General features: G+C 45.1%; 1 protein-coding gene across 2 annotated transcripts in view; it reads left to right on the top strand.

Moving 5' to 3' along the window:
- UST (uronyl 2-sulfotransferase) overlaps positions 1-17,393 on the top strand; it is a 297,889-nt gene that overhangs the window by 182,858 nt on the left and 97,638 nt on the right. For both annotated transcript variants that reach the window (XR_013830904.1, XM_079939954.1), the window contains exons 4-5: positions 151-230; positions 10,577-10,730. Coding sequence is in view for 1 of the 2 variants with exons in the window: in XM_079939954.1 (XP_079796080.1) it covers positions 151-230; positions 10,577-10,730 (234 nt within the window). In the remaining variant the exon portion in view is untranslated. The remainder of the gene's footprint in view (positions 1-150; positions 231-10,576; positions 10,731-17,393) is intronic.

The raw sequence follows: 17,393 nt of genomic DNA on the forward strand, positions 1-17,393 counted from the left end.
GTAAAGTTCATAAATGTTGCACAAAACACAGCTGTTTGGCCCTGGTCCAAGAGGTAATGAGGATCAAAAGAGTAGGGGAGATAACCTTTAGCTTAAAATAGCTTGGTAAATTAGATCCTATTTATGCTAATTTTGTACTTTTTTTAATAGATGGAACTGATTAAAAATATAAGTACTGCCGAACAGCCCTATTTATTCACTCGACATGTTCATTTCCTCAACTTCTCAAGGTAAGATATTTTCCAGTTTAATGGTTCTTTCGTTTCTTTTCAGTACTTACTCTCCTTCTAACAAACAATTACTTTAAAATCTACCTTCATTTCCAAGGTAGTGTAATTGCCCTTCAAAAGGCATTTTTAATCCATTTATTTTTGCTGTAGAGGGATCAAAATTTGAAATATTTGGACAGAAGTTCATTCTTTCTAGAATACTGATCTTAAATCTTGTGGAAACTTGAAATTATTTTTAATGAGAAGCCATTTGACATGATAGTTCTCTCTAAAAAAAAAAATTAGGTTTTGTATTGAAACAAAATAGGCAAGAGATGGATATTTTAGCAGACATATTTCATTGCACATTTTTATACAGTTTGAACTCTCACGGGACTCTGGCACTAGCTTAGTGGTGGAATTATGTGTATTTTATAGGGTCCAAAACGTTAGGACCAGCCTCTCTACCTTTTTAATACTCCATTTGATTACTCTAAGCCTTGCGTGTTTGATGCTGGTGGGTATTCTAGAAACCTGCTTTTTTCTTCAGCTGCAGGGACCTTTTGATAATAATGCAAATCTTCAAATTTATGTGTTTAGACCCTTGACCTGTCAGGTTGCTAACTGCAAGTTCTGGGCAAGTTCCTCTCTTCCCCCGGAATCTATTAGCACAGGTGGCCTTGTCACTGTGCTAGGAGTTCTCAGATTCCTCCTCAAAGGCTGGCCTGTCTGAGTTCACAGTTGGTTTGGGCTGACAGAGCACTGGGTCCAGGGGCAGATCTGCTGACCAGCCCGGGACCCTGGGCCTCCCTCATCAGTCATCTGACCAGCACTTCCCTCACTGCTTTTCCCACGGGGATAACGGGACCTCATAGGCCCACAGGAGAGTCCTGCTAGCTGTGCTGACTTAATGGCCCCGCGGGCTGGGCCACCAGGGAGGCCTGAGTTTGCATTGGGCAGGCACTTTGGCTGCCCAGCCCCAGGATGCCTAACAGTCTGCCGGGCTGGGAGAAGGTTTTAGCCTTCAAAGCACTTTCCCGCTGTGCAGCAGGCCCTGTGCAAATGAAGTGCAGAGAGAATGAGATTCAGCGAAGCAAGTTATTAAGCAGCAAAGGGAGTTGCTGCCTTATCTTTGAAAGCGAGTTTCCTCTGAAGTTTCCCCAGCCTGTCTGATACACAGGGTCCCCTCGGGGTGGTGAACAGGTGAGGAGGACACCTGCGGATTGCCCTCAGTGGCCCAGGGGAGCTGCGTGGGTCTCCAACCACATTTCTAAAGTGGCTTGTCACTCGACTGTTTGGGGTACGTGCCTTGCCTCTCACTTCCAGTGGGCCAAGAACATATAATTAGACATAATTAGATAACGAGGACTGGGTTGCTATTTTGGGCCTTGTGGTTTTTTTTTTTTTTTTTTTGCGGTACGCGGGCCTCTCACAGTTGTGGCCTCTCCCGTAGTGGAGCCCAGGCTCCGGATGCACAGGCTCAGCGGTCATGGCTCACGGGCCCAGCCGCTCCACGGCATGTGGGATCTTCCCGGACCGGGACACGAACCTGTGTCCCCTGCATCGGCAGGCGGACTCTCAACCACTGCGCCACCAGGGAAGCCCGGGCCTTGTGTTTTATGACTTGTAGACGGCAGAGCACGGACCCTCTGACCCCTTGCTTCGCTCATGCGCTTCCTTCCGTCCTTCCTTTCTGCGTCACCCCTGACGTCCTCAAACCTCATTCATTTCTTCTTCTTTTTTTAAAACTTTTTATTGGAGTATAGTTGATTTACAATGTTGTGTTAGTTTCAGGTGTACAGCAAAGTGAATCAGTTATACATATACATATATCCACTCTTTTTTAGATTCTTTTCCCATATAGGTCATTACAGAGTATTGAGTTGAGTTCCCCATGCTATATAGTAGGTCCTTATTAGTTATCTGTTTAATATAAAGTAGTGTGTATATGTCAATCTCAGTTTCCCAATTTATCCCTCCCCCTGCCCCTTACTCCCTGGGAACCATAAGTTTGTCAAACCTCATTCATTTACTCCTCTTGCTTCAAGGGCAAATCTTTACAACCCAAACAAACTGCAACACAAGTAATTTTAATCAGGATGGTATAGCACTCCAATGACAAGCCAACACCAATACCTTAATTGGATCAGCAGAGCTGGGCACAGCCTGGTGACCGTGTTTTATCATGGCCTACACTACCAAGAGTTTAATCTTGATTGATTTAGTTCTGAAAGGAAAAAAAAATGGTAAAGACCTTTTAGAAGACACCGCATTTCAGGAAGCAGTGTCAGCCTGGCTGTCAGGACCTCTGGGCGTCAGACCTTCCTGCTGACCATAGGCTCGGCGAACAGTTTAACCTTTTGAGGGCAGAGGGTCTCCGTTTTCCCATCTATAAAATAGGGACAGGGACAGTTCCTGCCCACCCCTGGTTTGTAGGGATGCTCTGAACACGTGAAGGAAAGCCTTCCAAGTTCTTGGAGAGAAGGATATTATGTGTATTCCAAGTGGCATTTAAAAGGCATTTCTGTAGAAGCCTCGGCCTGAGCCCCAAGTTTGGCTCCTGTCCCAGTGCAGCCTGGCAGTGTCTCTAATGTAACGCCTTGAGGACAGGGCCCTGCTCTCGCTGGTTTCTCCTCCCTCTGATTCCACTTTGTTCAATTAAATACATACATATTGACGACCCTCTATCTCTGGACCCTGCGCTAGGACTGGGGCTTCTGCAGTGAACAAGAAATGCTGTCCATGCCTTCAGGGAACTGTAAGTTCTTCGTCCATTAAGGAAGAAGCAGCAACGAAACATGATGAGCTTTAGGAGAAAGACTCAGTGGGTGTCCCCTAGGGGAAGTGGGAGGGCAGGACCCTCCCTGCTAGAGCAGGAGCCATTGCTGCTGGGCTGTGAGGGATGGTCCAGCTTTAGACAAACGCAGGGGAAGGGCACTGGCGGCCCAGGAGCCAGCCTGAGCAAAAACTGAACAAAGAGAAGGATGGAAAGGAATCCCGGAAATGGGAGCACAGCAGGAATGGAACAGTAGTGAAGAGTTTCAAGCAGGAAAAAGTAGAGACTGGCCTGATCAGCTCGAAAAAACTCACGCTGACTGTGGGTTCAATCTCATTTTCTCTTCCCATCCCACATGCACAAGGCCCGGGGCCTCAGCTACGAGACCTCCATAAGCATAAACAGAATGACACATTGAATTTTAATACGTTACAAGACTATTACACTCATTGAACATGGGAATTTAAGCCATCAGCTTTTCTTTTTCAAGGGAATAGCTTTATTTAAGGAAAATTTCTTGGGTACAAATGGCAAACTGTGGGCATACAAGGAAAGCCCCCAAATACACAATTAATAGAGAAAAACAACTATGTTGGGACTTGTTTAGAGGGATTTCACATACTTTTAAAACTGAGGTCTGTATTTTGAATTATAAGGCATAGAGATAATTAAGCTGTTCTTAAGACACCTGCCCTGATCTTTGCTGACACGCATTGTTTCAAGATAATGAGGTTATTAAGAGAAGAATTGACGCTGCAACCTAATATTCTGTATTGATGCTTTATGTCTAAGTTTCCTTACATTCTTGACATGCAGCAAAACACTTGCTGGGAAGCAGCATGTAAGAATGAAAGTCTAACCTTCCCAACACCTTCTTTTGTACATTTATGTTCTGAACTCTTGAAGTGTACGGCATTATACCAAAATGAATCACCCCTTATGTTTTTTCTCCATTAAGTATGGCATTCTTGTCTGGAATTTAGATACTCTGAGTGATGTAAAATTCTTTCCTGTGAGTTTTTGGTGATTCAATAACTTTCATTTATTCATAACCTAGGCATCTTGTCCTGTCCCATTTTTTCTCTTTTTTTTTTTTAGACCTAGAAGGAACAATTTCTCCATATTCATTTTTATTAATTCAACCATAGAAAGCAATACTATCAGACCAAAAGAGTGCTTTTGTAGTTGCCTCGGGGAAGGCTCCCTGCCAGAAGAGATAAACACTACGAGGTCAGCAGAAACCTCAGATCAATTTGGGTTCGTGCGGTTTTCCACTGCTCTTTGGTTTTTGAGCTACCTGAAAGTTCAGGCCAGACAGGTGTTTTTCACCTGGTCTACCTGGAGAAGTGAGTCAAAATTACCTCAGCCTAAAAGATGCTACTCTTTGTTGTGATGTTTAAGTAGGCTGTTTAATATTTTTGTACTCTGGTTTCATGTGTCTGTTCCCAGTTGTTGAAGTCACCTAAAGAATTAGAATTTTTGAAAAAGTTCCTCTTCCCAACATCATCTCTTTAAGTATGTCTTAGATCATCAAGACTGTGACAGACAATTCAATTTGTCTTCCCCCCTCCTGCCCCATTTTGTTTTCTAAGATTATTTTTTGGCAGTGGGGGGGAAGTAATTTTTTTCCAATCTACATTTCCCCTCGACCCCCAACTTGGGTCTTGCAGGGAAAACACTGTGAAGGTTTGTGTCAGAGCGCAATGCTATGAAAATAGCCCAAGCGAATTATGAGATATCAATACACTAACTGATCTCAAACTACCACTACTCTTAACCTTTTTCCGTGTCTCTTCCTTTCTCACCCATGACCCCCTTACCCTTCTTTGTGTCCATTTCTCTTTCCTTATTTGTCTCTGATGGTGGCTCCAATGCCAAAACTAACTTGCAAAAGCAAAACATTTAAAAATCAATCAATCGCTGCGGAAGTAAGTAGAGTGTGATGTGCAAGGACACGATGTGAGTTTTGGACACTTTCTTTCTTCCCTTGAAGGGAGGTCTTAGTTACTGATGTGAACAAAGTCTGCCCTCTGATGGCATCATTTAACAAAACAAATCCGATCTCGCTAATTCCATAATTCAAACGGGTTTCCACATCTTATTTCTAAATGTTGACTTTGTTTTCATTCTCATTAGCAAAGTCATCCATTTTAATTGTGTCCTGCAAATCTTTTGTAATAGTGACAGACACCTCAAGCTCTGAAGAGAGCGTCAAAATAAAACTGATATTAGCGCTTAGTGAATGCTATCTTTACCTGCTTAGAGCCCAGAAGTTTGATTTTCAGAATAAGAGTCTTCTCTCAGTTTATCCTGTGAAGACATGGCTGGACTTATCTTCCGGAAATGGCGCTCTCCGCCTCCCTTTTCTCTTTTCCCTCCACAGCAGGTGGACTCTGCTGCCCCGTGAGCCCCCACTCGTGGCTGGCCCGTCAGGGCGTGGTGTGATCTGGACTTGCCCTGAGCCCATCTCCCTGCACACCACGAAGGGCTTCCTCCTTGTTGTCTATTGGCTTCCATCAAGTCATCTTCCTCTCCCAGCAGGAACCTTAACTCCAGTGTCCCAGCTGCCCCACCCTCACCTCTCTTCCCTCAGGACACTCAGGGAGCAGAGAGTAGCTCAGCCTCTGCTTGCGTTTCGTGATGGGAGGCTCTGTCCTGGGTACCAACGACCAAAGTGTCCACTGAATGAGGTTGTGAGGATGGAGGTGGCCCTTCCACCCCGCTGCAGCAAATGACCATTAATTAACCATCTTGCCCCTCCTCCGCCCGCAGACAGCCCTCATGCTGCCCCCCAAACAACTATATCCTTTTCCACGGTGGCCTTTCTCTCACTTCAAAGTGTCTCCTTCCTCACTGCCAGGGATCAAAGCATGGGCCACTAGCCTTGGGACACTCTTCCTTTTTTGATGTGGGTGACAGCGCAGGAATAACCTCTACTTTTAGGCCAGAGGTGAAAGATGCAGATATACTTTCAGTAGAATGGAAATTGCCAGGGGTAAGGAGGAAGGAGGGGAACGGGACTTACTGTTTACCGGGCACAGAATTTCAGCTGGGGATGATGAGAAGATTCTGGAGTTGGATGATGGTGATGGTGGCACAGCAGCGTGAATGTACTTGATGCCACTGAACTGGACCCTTAAAACTGGCAGAAAGGGTAAATTTTATGTTACGTGTATTTTAGCACAAGTAAAGATTATATATATGTATACTTTCAAAAGCTGTTTGCACTCAGAAAACTCTACTGTAGTAGGAGGACAAAATAGTTTTAACTCTCTAGAATAATTTTTTTTCACTTTCATGCTTTATTGAAAGTAAAATATGAATCAAAGACAGGTATTGGTAAGCAGGTTCTGTCTCTAAAGAATTACTTTTAGTTCAGTGCAGAATGTTGTCCCATCTCCCGTGATACAAATCCTTTGCGGACCAATGCATCTGGTATGAAACTCAAGCAAGGAAATATAACAGCACTTTATTCCCTCCCGTGCCTATAAATCTCATGTGTAAACATGATTTACTGATACTGCTACTAAACTTTTTCAGTCTTTACTTGCCCATTTCCCCCCCACCCCCCTTAAATATAAAATTTGAAACATTTCCTTCAAGTCTGATGGCCTTCAGTGCAATCTGCTATATTTGACATAACGCATTTGGGGACGGTCACTTTTGAATGGTTTTCTGCCTTGCAGAGGAGTCATGCATATAGTTTTGGCCTTAAGTCTTGTTATTTAATACATGCAGTAACGGCCCAGGAAGAATATCATCTGCAATCTGATGAAAGTGTCCCTAAAATTCTCTCCCAAGGGCTTTGTGTAGCTACTGGGAGGTGACTAGTGTTGATTGAAGGGTTGATCCATGGAGGTAGCTGTGTGGGGCGAATGGTGAAGAAAATCCTCAGAATGAGATATTCAGGAATGCATGGGAGAAGTGAGAACCATGCGGTTATTATTTCTGGAGAATTATGTCCTGCTTTGGACCTTCATCTTCTCATCAAAAAGCCAAAAACAGAATACGGTAAATTTGCAGCCGGTCAGAAGGAGACCCACAGGGGTAATTAAAGAGTTGGTAAATATGACCTATGAACAGATATCAGTGAAATTGGAAATACCTGCTATTTTAGGATGCCTGGAAAGAGCTCGAAATATGCTGTGGTTATTGTGGTGACCAAGGGCGAAGAGGGGGTGTTGTTAAGCGAAAGACAAAATATGACCTGACTCTCCTACTCTCCAGTACATGCAAAGCACAGAACCTCTCATCAGCTGTGGTCGGCTCAGGTTTTTAAACAACTTGATAAAGATGAAATTAGAGCTATAGATTATAAAATTAAGGGAAATGAATCTCAAGACAAATGCTAAAGGGATTTCAAAAAGAAACACATGGCCTTCCCTGGTGGCGCAGAGGTTGGGAGTCCGCCTGCTGATGCAGGGGACACGGGTTCGTGCCCTGGTCCGGGAAGATCCCACATGCCGCGGAGCGGCTGGGCCCCTGAGCCATGGCCGCTGAGCCTGCACATCCGGAGCCTGTGCTCTGCAACAGGAGAGGCCACAACAGTGAGAGGCCCGTGTACCGCAAAAAAAAAAAAAAAAAAAAAAAAGAAAAAGAAACACATGCAAGAGAACGCTAAAGGAGCTGAGAAGGCTTAAAGTTGTAAAAGCATCTGAAGAGAAGCTGATCCTTTGTGTCGAGTGGATCAAACCAAAGGAAACGTGCACAGAAGGAAGATTAGGAATTTTGGTTGAGCGTAACAAGGACGCCTCAACTGATGGGCTTCACAGGGAGGCTGTGGAATCTCCTCTCAAGGGTTTTAAAAGAATAAGGCAGAGCGTTGTGCTTCCTGGGAAGGCGGGGGAGGGGCGGGGGGAACAGTCAGTTCAGGTGACCCAGAGACCTTCCAAGGGTGACCTGGACTTCTGACCAGAATTTTAAAATTACTGAGAGAAGACAAACTGTTCCTGAGAGAGGATGGGATGAGAGTGGGACATTTTTCCCTTCTCAAGCCCAGGGACACATGGGTGGTGTTTGGCCCCTTTTGTGTAACTGACATGTCACCCCAGGTTTTGCCAGTTTGGGAAGGAGCTGTGTGTCCTAGAAAAAGGCTGAGGGTTGGTGGTCTGAAACCATCATTACTGTCATTTTCTGGAAGAGGAAAGTTACGTATCAGATACCTCTCTCACAGTTAGAAATTTCTGGAGAGGCTATTGCAGTATCTGATACTATTTGACAATAAATTCCTACATTGTCTAAAACTTCTTCTGGAAATCTTGCATTGGGTCACAATGTGCAAACAGGAGCAGGTCGCCCCGGCTCGACAAGCCTTGTCATTCTTCTCATCTACAGCCTTCAGTGGAAGGTGGCTGTGACCAGGCTGAGAAAACCATCTCGTAGTGGGCAGCCGTGCATGGACTCACCGCACCAGGCGGTTCTGCTAATTGGCGGTAATAGTCATTCTTCACATGACCATGGAAGCACAGTTGAGGTTTTTAATAGCATGTTGCCATTTGAGGGTTGAATTGCATTCTCATCTGGTATGCAGGCTTTGTCTTTCTAATCCCTAACCCTGTTACTTTAGTTGCTATTTATCATAGATATGAAACCCAATTTAATTAAAAAGAGGAGGATACATCCAGGATATGGTGGTTAGCCGTGGTTGGCACAGCTGATTTCTGGAACTAGTTAGTTGTTCGCCCAGCTGCGTGAACGTCACCTTGTGTACATCTGGGATCTGACAAAGAGTCGTGTTGGCATGGCTAACCCTGCTCCTGAGTGGTGTGTTTTCCGATGTGGTGTATTCGAGGAGTCCAGAATCGCACTCACGCATCCTGGCGCCTGAAATCACACCACTGGAGAGTCATCCCTCCTTGTGCCTTTGGAGTCTTCTCTCTGAAGATTCTCTTTTAAAATGCAAAGACCTGGAGGGACTTCCCTGGCAGTCCAGTGGTTAAGACTTCGCCTTCCGATGCAGGGGGTGTGGGTTTAATCCCTGGTTGGGGAGCTAAGATCCCACGTGCCTCGTGGCCAGAAACCCAAAACATAAAACAGAAGCAATATTGTAACAAATCCAATAAAGACTTAAAAAATTGTCCACATTCAAAAAACCCAAAAAAACCTGGGGAAAGCATTCTGTGTATCAATACACAAAAAACGATTGGTGGCTCGTTATGTCTACTTTCCTTTACCACAGAGCCCTGTGATAGTGGTGGAAACTTGCAAACTCAGAAACATCCACTCATGGTGTCTTCTAAGACCATGCCTTCATTGGTTGAGCACCTACTGTGTGCCACACACTGTCTAAAGGACATTGTTCCTGGCTTCTGGAGGCCCATAGTCTAATGGGAGAGGCAGACATGTACACACAGAGTGGAGAGAGCATTTGAGCCAGAGGAGGGAGGGATCGACACGAGGATGGGAGTCAACTGCGGAAGGATGTGACGGTGATTCTGGGCTGGGTCTTCAAAGGTGAACAGTCTGCCAGCTGGAGAGGTGGCAGCAGGATCGTGTCAGTTTGTTTTCTCTGAGCTCTTTCTGACCCCTGACAGAATGTCTAGGCATCCTCATCGGAAGGTCACGGGGTGAGAGAAGCCTGTAGGTCCCTCAGGAGGTCCCCAGAGCAAGACCCAGAGCCTGGAGAGTTCTCCCAGGCCCTTCAGGGTCACTGCTTTCAGGCAGTTCAAAGAGAAAGGGGAGGAATCCGTAAGACCAATTCAACCAACCTAATCCTTTTGCCTGGTGAAGGCCTCGCTCTTGGGCCACAATTCAGTGCATTTGTCTACTCCCTTTGCGGAAGGAATTAAAATGGCACACTTAGATATTTGCTTTATTTTTATCTAAAACTCCTTGCCATCATTTGAGGATAATTATATTGATTTTTGTTGTGTTCATGTTATCCGTTACACTGTTATTTTTCTCAGCTTTGGAATCTTCTTTCCATGGTTCAGAGCACAGATTCTGGAGTCAGACTGCCTGGGTTCATATCCGGGCCCAGCCACAAGTTATGAGCTCCCTGCCTCCGTTTACCCCGTATAAATGGGGATAATTATGACTTCTACTCCACTGAGGTGTGGGGAGGGTTCGGTGAGTCGGTTACAAAGTATTTACAGCAAGGTGAACAGGGAGCGTTTCATAAATGTTGGCTGTTATTATCCACTTCCTGCAGAGCCCCTTATCTGAGACTGTTTGAATTAGAATGTAGAATAAGTACCATTTCACCCAACGAGGCTTTCGGAATTTACCAGGCAGTCAAAACATTCCACGAGGGCCGGTGGAAATACAACACCCAGTTCAGCATGGCCCTGCCCTCAGGAACCTGCAGCCTCCTGAGAAAAGGAGACCGTACCTATACCTTCACGTTGACAAATACCGCAGTTTGCACAGCCCTCACCGCCTCTCAGCAGGTACCTGGACAGGCACCTTCCGCAGGATACTAGGTGCCCATCAGGAAACACTGCTTGCTGATTAGTTTGTGCACTGGCACCTGAGCGGACAGGGTCTTCTGATGATGATGTATTAACCTAGAGGGGAGCCAGCATCTAAGTGGGCTTGATTTTCCTCCAGAAGTGATGGCTTGTAACCAGCTCCATGTTTGTATGCGTCATAGGTTTGGAGGAGACCAGCCTGTCTACATCAACATCATTAGAGACCCTGTCAACCGGTTTTTATCTAACTATTTTTTCCGTCGATTTGGAGACTGGAGAGGAGAACAGAATCACATGATCCGTACCCCCAGCATGAGGCAGGAAGAGCGCTACCTGGTAAGTCCTGTCACATCGAAGAGCTGGTCCCTCCCCTCCCCGTGGCCGTCCTGTCCACGAGCTCCATGTGATGAGGGCACGTCCTCAGGGAGCAAGATTTTGCCAGTGAAAAATTAATTTTCCAGATGACCCAGATCTTAACGAACATTTTCTCAAATGACTTTCTAATCTTGTTTTCCTCAGTTTGTCTTTAGAGCTAGGTTTTAGGCCCCAGAGAAGAAATAGTCTTTCCCAGGGAATCCTGACCAGTACTATTGTCGTTTTGGTGTGTTTGGGGATTTCTCTTAAAAGGTCACAAAATACTGCCTCATACTTCATGCCATTCAGTTCCCGTGACAGTCCCATGAGGGAGGGGTATTTTCAGATGAGAACCCTGAGATTCCAAAAGGATGTGAGCACAGCCATGACTGACTGTTTCCAGGTCCTCTGACTCCAAGTCCAAGGTCCTTTCCACCAGAGCACAACAGAATCCGGCATCTTGGCAAAATCAGTTTGCTTTTCGGGACCTTGTTTGGGGACCCTCAGCTTCATAGGGATGTTCATTTTGATCCCAGTAATTGTTTCCACAGCTTGGAGTTGGTAACAGATGAAAGTATTGCATCTGGCCGCCAGCACCAGAATAAACGATGCGTTTCCCACTAGTTTGTGACCTAGATTGACAAACACTTGCAGAGTAGCTTAGAGCCTCAGCCACTAAAGTGTTAAAGAGGCTGAAATGCTGGTCTCTGTGTCTGAGAGAGCCCGTCAGGTTCACCCAGACTGTCCCGGGCTGTCAGGCACAGCAGAAAGAGAAGGATGTATGGAGGGCTCTGTGCAGATCTGCTTCCACGGCTGGCATGTAACACAGAGCCCATGCCCACTGCTGGTGTGTGCGCGGCAGCATCCTCGAGCTAAAGAAGAGTATCGTTAGTCACAGTTCCAGCACAACGCCCGAACTTCTGTTTCCTCATTTGATTTTAAAAAGCATGATAAACGTATGTGTTTGGAGGATGGAGCATTTTTCGATAATGTCACTTTCATGTCTTAAAATTCACAATTAGAGTTGAGAAAACTGAGATGCACAGAAGTTAAGGATCGTATCCAGTGCTACACAACTAGTTATAGATGGGCCATCACTAGCGACCAAGGCTTTTCACTCACCGTTTAGCATTTGTTCAGCTACCTAATGCTTCAATGAAATATTCTGATGGTATATTTTTAAAGTGACTTTTATTTCTTTTTCTTTTTCACTTTTGATGGCAAAAACTCTGATCTTTTTCTTTAAAATACATGTTATGAATATGGCTCTGTATTTTTTTATTCAATGGCAAGTACATATTCAGAGTATAGAACCACTTACTAGAGGAATAATGTCTTTCTAGTTTGTATTGGACCTGATTAGCATTATATGTTTTTTTGAAAACATATAGCATCTTCCATGTAATCAAAATATACTACAGAGTTCCTGGCTCAATCCGATACTACAGAAGTTAGAACCGAGTGTAGCAGAAGATGCTGAAAAACCAAAGATACGAAAACAAGTTTTATGAATCCCACTCTTCAAATAATAATGTAGGTAATAAGTAAATTCATAGTCTACCAGAAAGTGAAAAGTGATTCGGGAAAGTGGATGGGCAGTCCCAGGGATCCATCATGCAGCGGGAGAGATGAGGGACAGGCTGCCATGCGATGTTGATAAGCAGGTCAGGGAAGGCATTGCATCTGGCATATAAGCAGCAATTAGAATGAGAAGTGGAATTGGTCACTCGGTCGGTTGGGAGAATGCAGCTCTGGTGGAGGGGGCAGCTGGACCAGAGGCCTGGAGTGGGCACTTGTGTGCTCATTCAGAAATCAGCAGGGAGAACAGAGTGGCTGGTATAGAGTGAGGTGTGGGGAGAGGGAAGTGGCAGGTAAGTCTTGGAGACCACAGATCATATAAGGCCCTGTGAGGCACTGCAGTAACTTTGAGTTGGGAAGTAACATGAATAACCCCAAATCGTTCACACCCTTTTTTATTGAAGTGTAGTGGATTTACAATGTTGTGTTAATTTCTGCTGTACAGCAAAGTGACTCATTTATACATATTTATGCATTCTTTTTTTATATCCTTTTCCATCGTGGTTTATCATAGGATACTGAATATAGTTCTCTGTGTTATATGGTAGGACCTTGTTGTTTATTCATTTCGTATAGAATAGCTTACATCTGCTAACCCCAATCGCCCACTACATCCATCCCCCAAACCCCTCCCCCTTGGCAACCACCAGTCTGTTCTCTATGTCCGTGAGTCTGTTTCGTAGATACATTCATTTGTGTCATATTTTAGATTCCACATACAAGTGATATCATATGGTATTTGTCTTTCTCTGTCTGACTTACTTCACTTAGTACGATAATCTCTAGTTGCATCCATGTTGCTGCAAATGACATTATTACATTCCTTTTTATGGCTGAGTAGTATTCCATTGTATATATGTACCACAACTTCTTTATCCATTCATCTGTTGATGGACATTTGGGTTGTTTCCATGTCTTGGCTATTGTGAATAGTGCTGCTATGAACATAGGGGTGCATGTGTCTTTTTGGATTAGAGTTTTGTCTGGATGTATGCCCAGGAGTGGGATTGCTGGATCATATGGTAATTCTATTTTTAGTTTTCTGAGGAACCTCCATACTGTTTTCCATAGTGGCTGTACCAACTTATATTCCCACCAACAGTGTAGGAGAGTTCCCTTTTCTCCAAATCGTCTCCAGCATTTGTTATTTGTAGACTTTTTAATGATGGCCATTCTAACCGGTGTGAGGTGGTACCTCGTTGTAGTTTTGATTTGCATTTCCCTAATAATTAGCGATGTTGAGCATCTTTTCAGGCACCTATTGGCCATTTGTACTTCTTCTTTGGAGAAATGTCTACTTAGGTCTTCTGCCCATTTTTTGATTGGGCTGTTTGCTTTGTTGTTGTTGAGTTGTATGAGGTGTTTTTATATTTTGGAAATTAAGCCCTTGCCGCAAATTGTACACACCTTAATCAGTGATTCTTTCCCCCGTATCTCCACTAAAAAGCAGAGCCCTCCTCCCAGCAGGGGATGTGTCATCTCATGAGCCTTCAAACATCCTCAGCAATTCTCCCCCTTCTTTCTGGGAGTCAGGACTCCTCCCTGCTGCTCTAGACCTGTATCTGACACCTGGGTGCTTGTTCTGAAGTCTCAGAAGCCTCCTCACACTCAAAGTTTCCAGGGGTTCTATTGAAAATGGGGTCTGTGGGATGGAGACCCCAAAGTTGTGCAGTGCACAACCTACACAGCTGTACATGGATGTCCCAATATTCTTCTTCAGTGCTCCCACCAGGTTCTACGCTGGCTGGCCATGTCATTTCTCTGGGTGATATAATGTCTTCACGTCTCTTCTGTCCTCCCAACAGCCTATAAGCTCTTTGAGGACAAGATAAGATCAGAGTTCCATCTATGTCCTTGGTACTCAGAAGAGGGGCTGAATTAGTAGAAGCCTCAATACACTACTTAATCAATAAAATAAACAACAACAAAAAATATGAATACAGTTATAATGTAGTTAATATGGAGTTGGGGGAATCTTGTACGTTTTTCTACCCTGTCATCCTGTAAATCATTCCACATAACATAGTCTTCACACAAACAATAAGCTGTAATCATTAGCGAGAGAAATTGTGTAAACATGCGAGAAAAAAACTCATGGTTTAGTCTTTTTTTTTAAAGCCCATAAAATGTTGAAAGTTGGTAATGGAGGCAACTCTTATATTTTTGAAGAGCCTTTATGCTGTGATATGAGAGATTCCAGGGAAATTTCCCTGCCTGGAATTCTACCCTTAGAGATTTGCAGGGGCCCCCGTTCCAAATGTAAAGCACTGTGTCCTGGGAAGGGCCGGTGTCAGATGAGCTCAGCTCATTCCTTGGCAAGACCCCAGCAGGAGAGCACTGGGCTCCCAAAAGCAGCAGAGGGAGAAATCAGGGGAGCAGGAGTGGAGAGGGGCCCCAGGGACACGTGACTCCTTTATGATCCAGCTCCAGCCTGACCCCGTTAGCAGGGCTGTTTTCTTGTTCAAAGGATGGTTTGTTTATTTGGAAGAAGACAGTCTACAGCCTTTTTTTTTAATAGCTGAAACTTTTCATTCCATCTCCTTGGTCCCATCAGACCCTTGAAATAAAACTGCCCCCTTTCAGAGCCTGTCCTCATTTTGGCAAGCCTGGGTGGTCAGTTGTTTCTCTCAAAAGAGGGTGTTGTTTGTATCTCGCTGGGGTGCAGGGCAGCTGTGAGGAGAACTGGTCCCCTCAGTGAGGCCCCGCCTGGGCGTGAGGGCCCAAAAGGGGATGCACGCAGGGTGACCCTGCACCAGAGGGGGCAAGCAGGGCAGGCCACCCCCTCGGGGGACCTCGCGGCGAGGCCTGTCCCTGCTCGCTACACACACAGAGTCACGGGGTGGGGGGGGGGGCGCCCGAAACGGGTCCACTGATGTCCCCACATGATTCCAGATCTCAGCGCTCCAAAGCCACTTGCTTTATCCAGTTGCCAAAAATCAGGCAGCTCTGCTCCTGGCCGTGAGCCTTGCAGAGCTGCTTAGCATACAGCTGAGAGAGGGCCGGGGCCTCTGGGGCTGAAATATTATCATCTCTGATGCTGGGTGGTTGGGAAGAAAATGGAAAAGGGCGCAGGGATCGTAGGATTTGCAGGGTCCCTGGAGGTCGGTCATGAGGAACCTCTCATTTCACAGATGTAGGAACAGGGCCTGGGTCTAGTGATGGGTTAGGGGTCCTGCCAGGCGTAGAGGCTGTCCTGACTCCACCGCTGTGTTGCTGGATCACTTGGACCTTATGTTTGACTTCCTGAATGGTAAAGGGAGAGGAGGACTGGGCCGAGTTCCATGCTTTTTGAGCAAAATCATTTTGTCTGACACATCTTTACAAAGACATAGCTGTTATAACAATTTTTTTCAAACACCCAAGCATCTTATAGCTGTTTTCCATATTTTCTGGAAACAATTAGATTTTTCTAAAAGTTTCTGTTTCTTCCCAAACCAACTTCACTTGTATTTATCAGGAAATAATTTTACAATAAATTATTGCTAGAACGGATACAAATTCAACTTATAGCAGCCACGCTGTGAAAAGGCAATTCTCTTAGGCTCATTTCTCTTTGTCCAGAGCCAGAGTGCAGATGTAGCTGCGTCCTTTTTCAGTTTTCGACTCAGGAGGTGGGGTAGATCTGAGCCCAGGCACACTTTGACACGTTCCAGCACTTGCGACTCTTCTCCAGCTGGAGTTCAGGCTGCGTTATTTCCAGGGCAGGGAAATACCTGGCACCCAGAATGCAGTTAATGAGAATGAATGTCTGCTTATGAAGAGCAACTGTTGTGATTTACAAGCAAGGGGGGAGAATCTCATTCCTGCCGAAGCCACTCCCTTTTGCAGTCCATGAGTTTCCAGTCACCTGCCATTTCTACTCTGTCAGTTACACGTGTGTGATTTGTGCTTGTTGCTTGTCTAAAACCTGGCCTGAGAAAGTTTCATGGTAAAATATTCTGCAGAGACAGCACTTAGCACTTTCAGACTCCAAAAAATACCAAGTTGGGCTCCTTACCCAAACTTACTGCAACTTCACCAGACCATCCTTCACTAGGTGACCCTCCATTTGCAGAGCAGGAAGAGGGAGGAGGGCATTTTCCCAGGGAGAAAACTGCCTCTGTGATACTGTTTATTCATCTTGGCTATAAAGCGTGGAAAGTAATGCATGTTTGAAAAAAAAAAGATGGTAATTTACAGCTTCTTAATTCATAAAGAATTCAGTAAATCATGTTGGCCCATTTGGATTCTGGAGAAGCCTGAACACTGGCCAGCGTCAGCAAAAATTTTCAGAAAGCTATGCATTTTAATCTGCTTGAAAGCTTTGGAGTCTGAGCATCCTTTAGCTTTGGAAGTGTATGTATGAGATACTCGTTTCTGGAAATTTCCACTCAGTCCTGACTGGCTGAGGCCATCCTGGGAATGAAACCTCAGGCTGTGCCTTCATCCCTAGAGCATCATTTTTCTTAAAGGAAGAAAACGAATAAGGGATTTGGATCATCTGCTTTCTACGTATTTCAGTAAACATCTCTGTTTTCCAAATCTTTGAAGGTAAGAAAGTTCTTTGTCTCCAACTAGTTCACATTTGGCTTATGATTGCAGGCTGAGCTAACGGCCCAGGACATGGTGTACTTAGGTTGCGCTCTCGGCTGCCCTAGCTGGGTGACTCAGCCAGTGATTTAGCCTTTGCAAACCTTACTCTTCTCATCCGTACAATGGGAACATATTACCTTGCCTGTATCACAGGCTTCTTGAGAAGATCAATTGAACATTCTATACAGAGGTGCTTTGAAAGCTGAAACTTTACAAAACACGTTTCAGCATTGATGCTTTCACACCCCTGTCTCTATCAGTGGCTCCACGAGACCACTTTTTTCTGTAGATCCAGGGAGCTTGTCTCCTCCGGGGAGCCAGCAGGGGCTGCTGTTCTCTTGTGGCTCAGGCTACTCTGGGCCGTGTCCTGAACCATCAGGTCCATGTGGCTTCTGCTGAGATCTCAGATAGCCCCACTAGACCCCTTCTCCTGGGAATCCGTTTCTAAGGAAACAGCTTCTCTTTGTTCCCAACAGCTGGAGACACGTTTTGATC

The sequence above is a fragment of the Stenella coeruleoalba genome (genome assembly GCF_951394435.1).
Source record: "Stenella coeruleoalba genome assembly, chromosome: 12".
NCBI classification, from domain to species: Eukaryota; Metazoa; Chordata; class Mammalia; order Artiodactyla; family Delphinidae; genus Stenella; species Stenella coeruleoalba.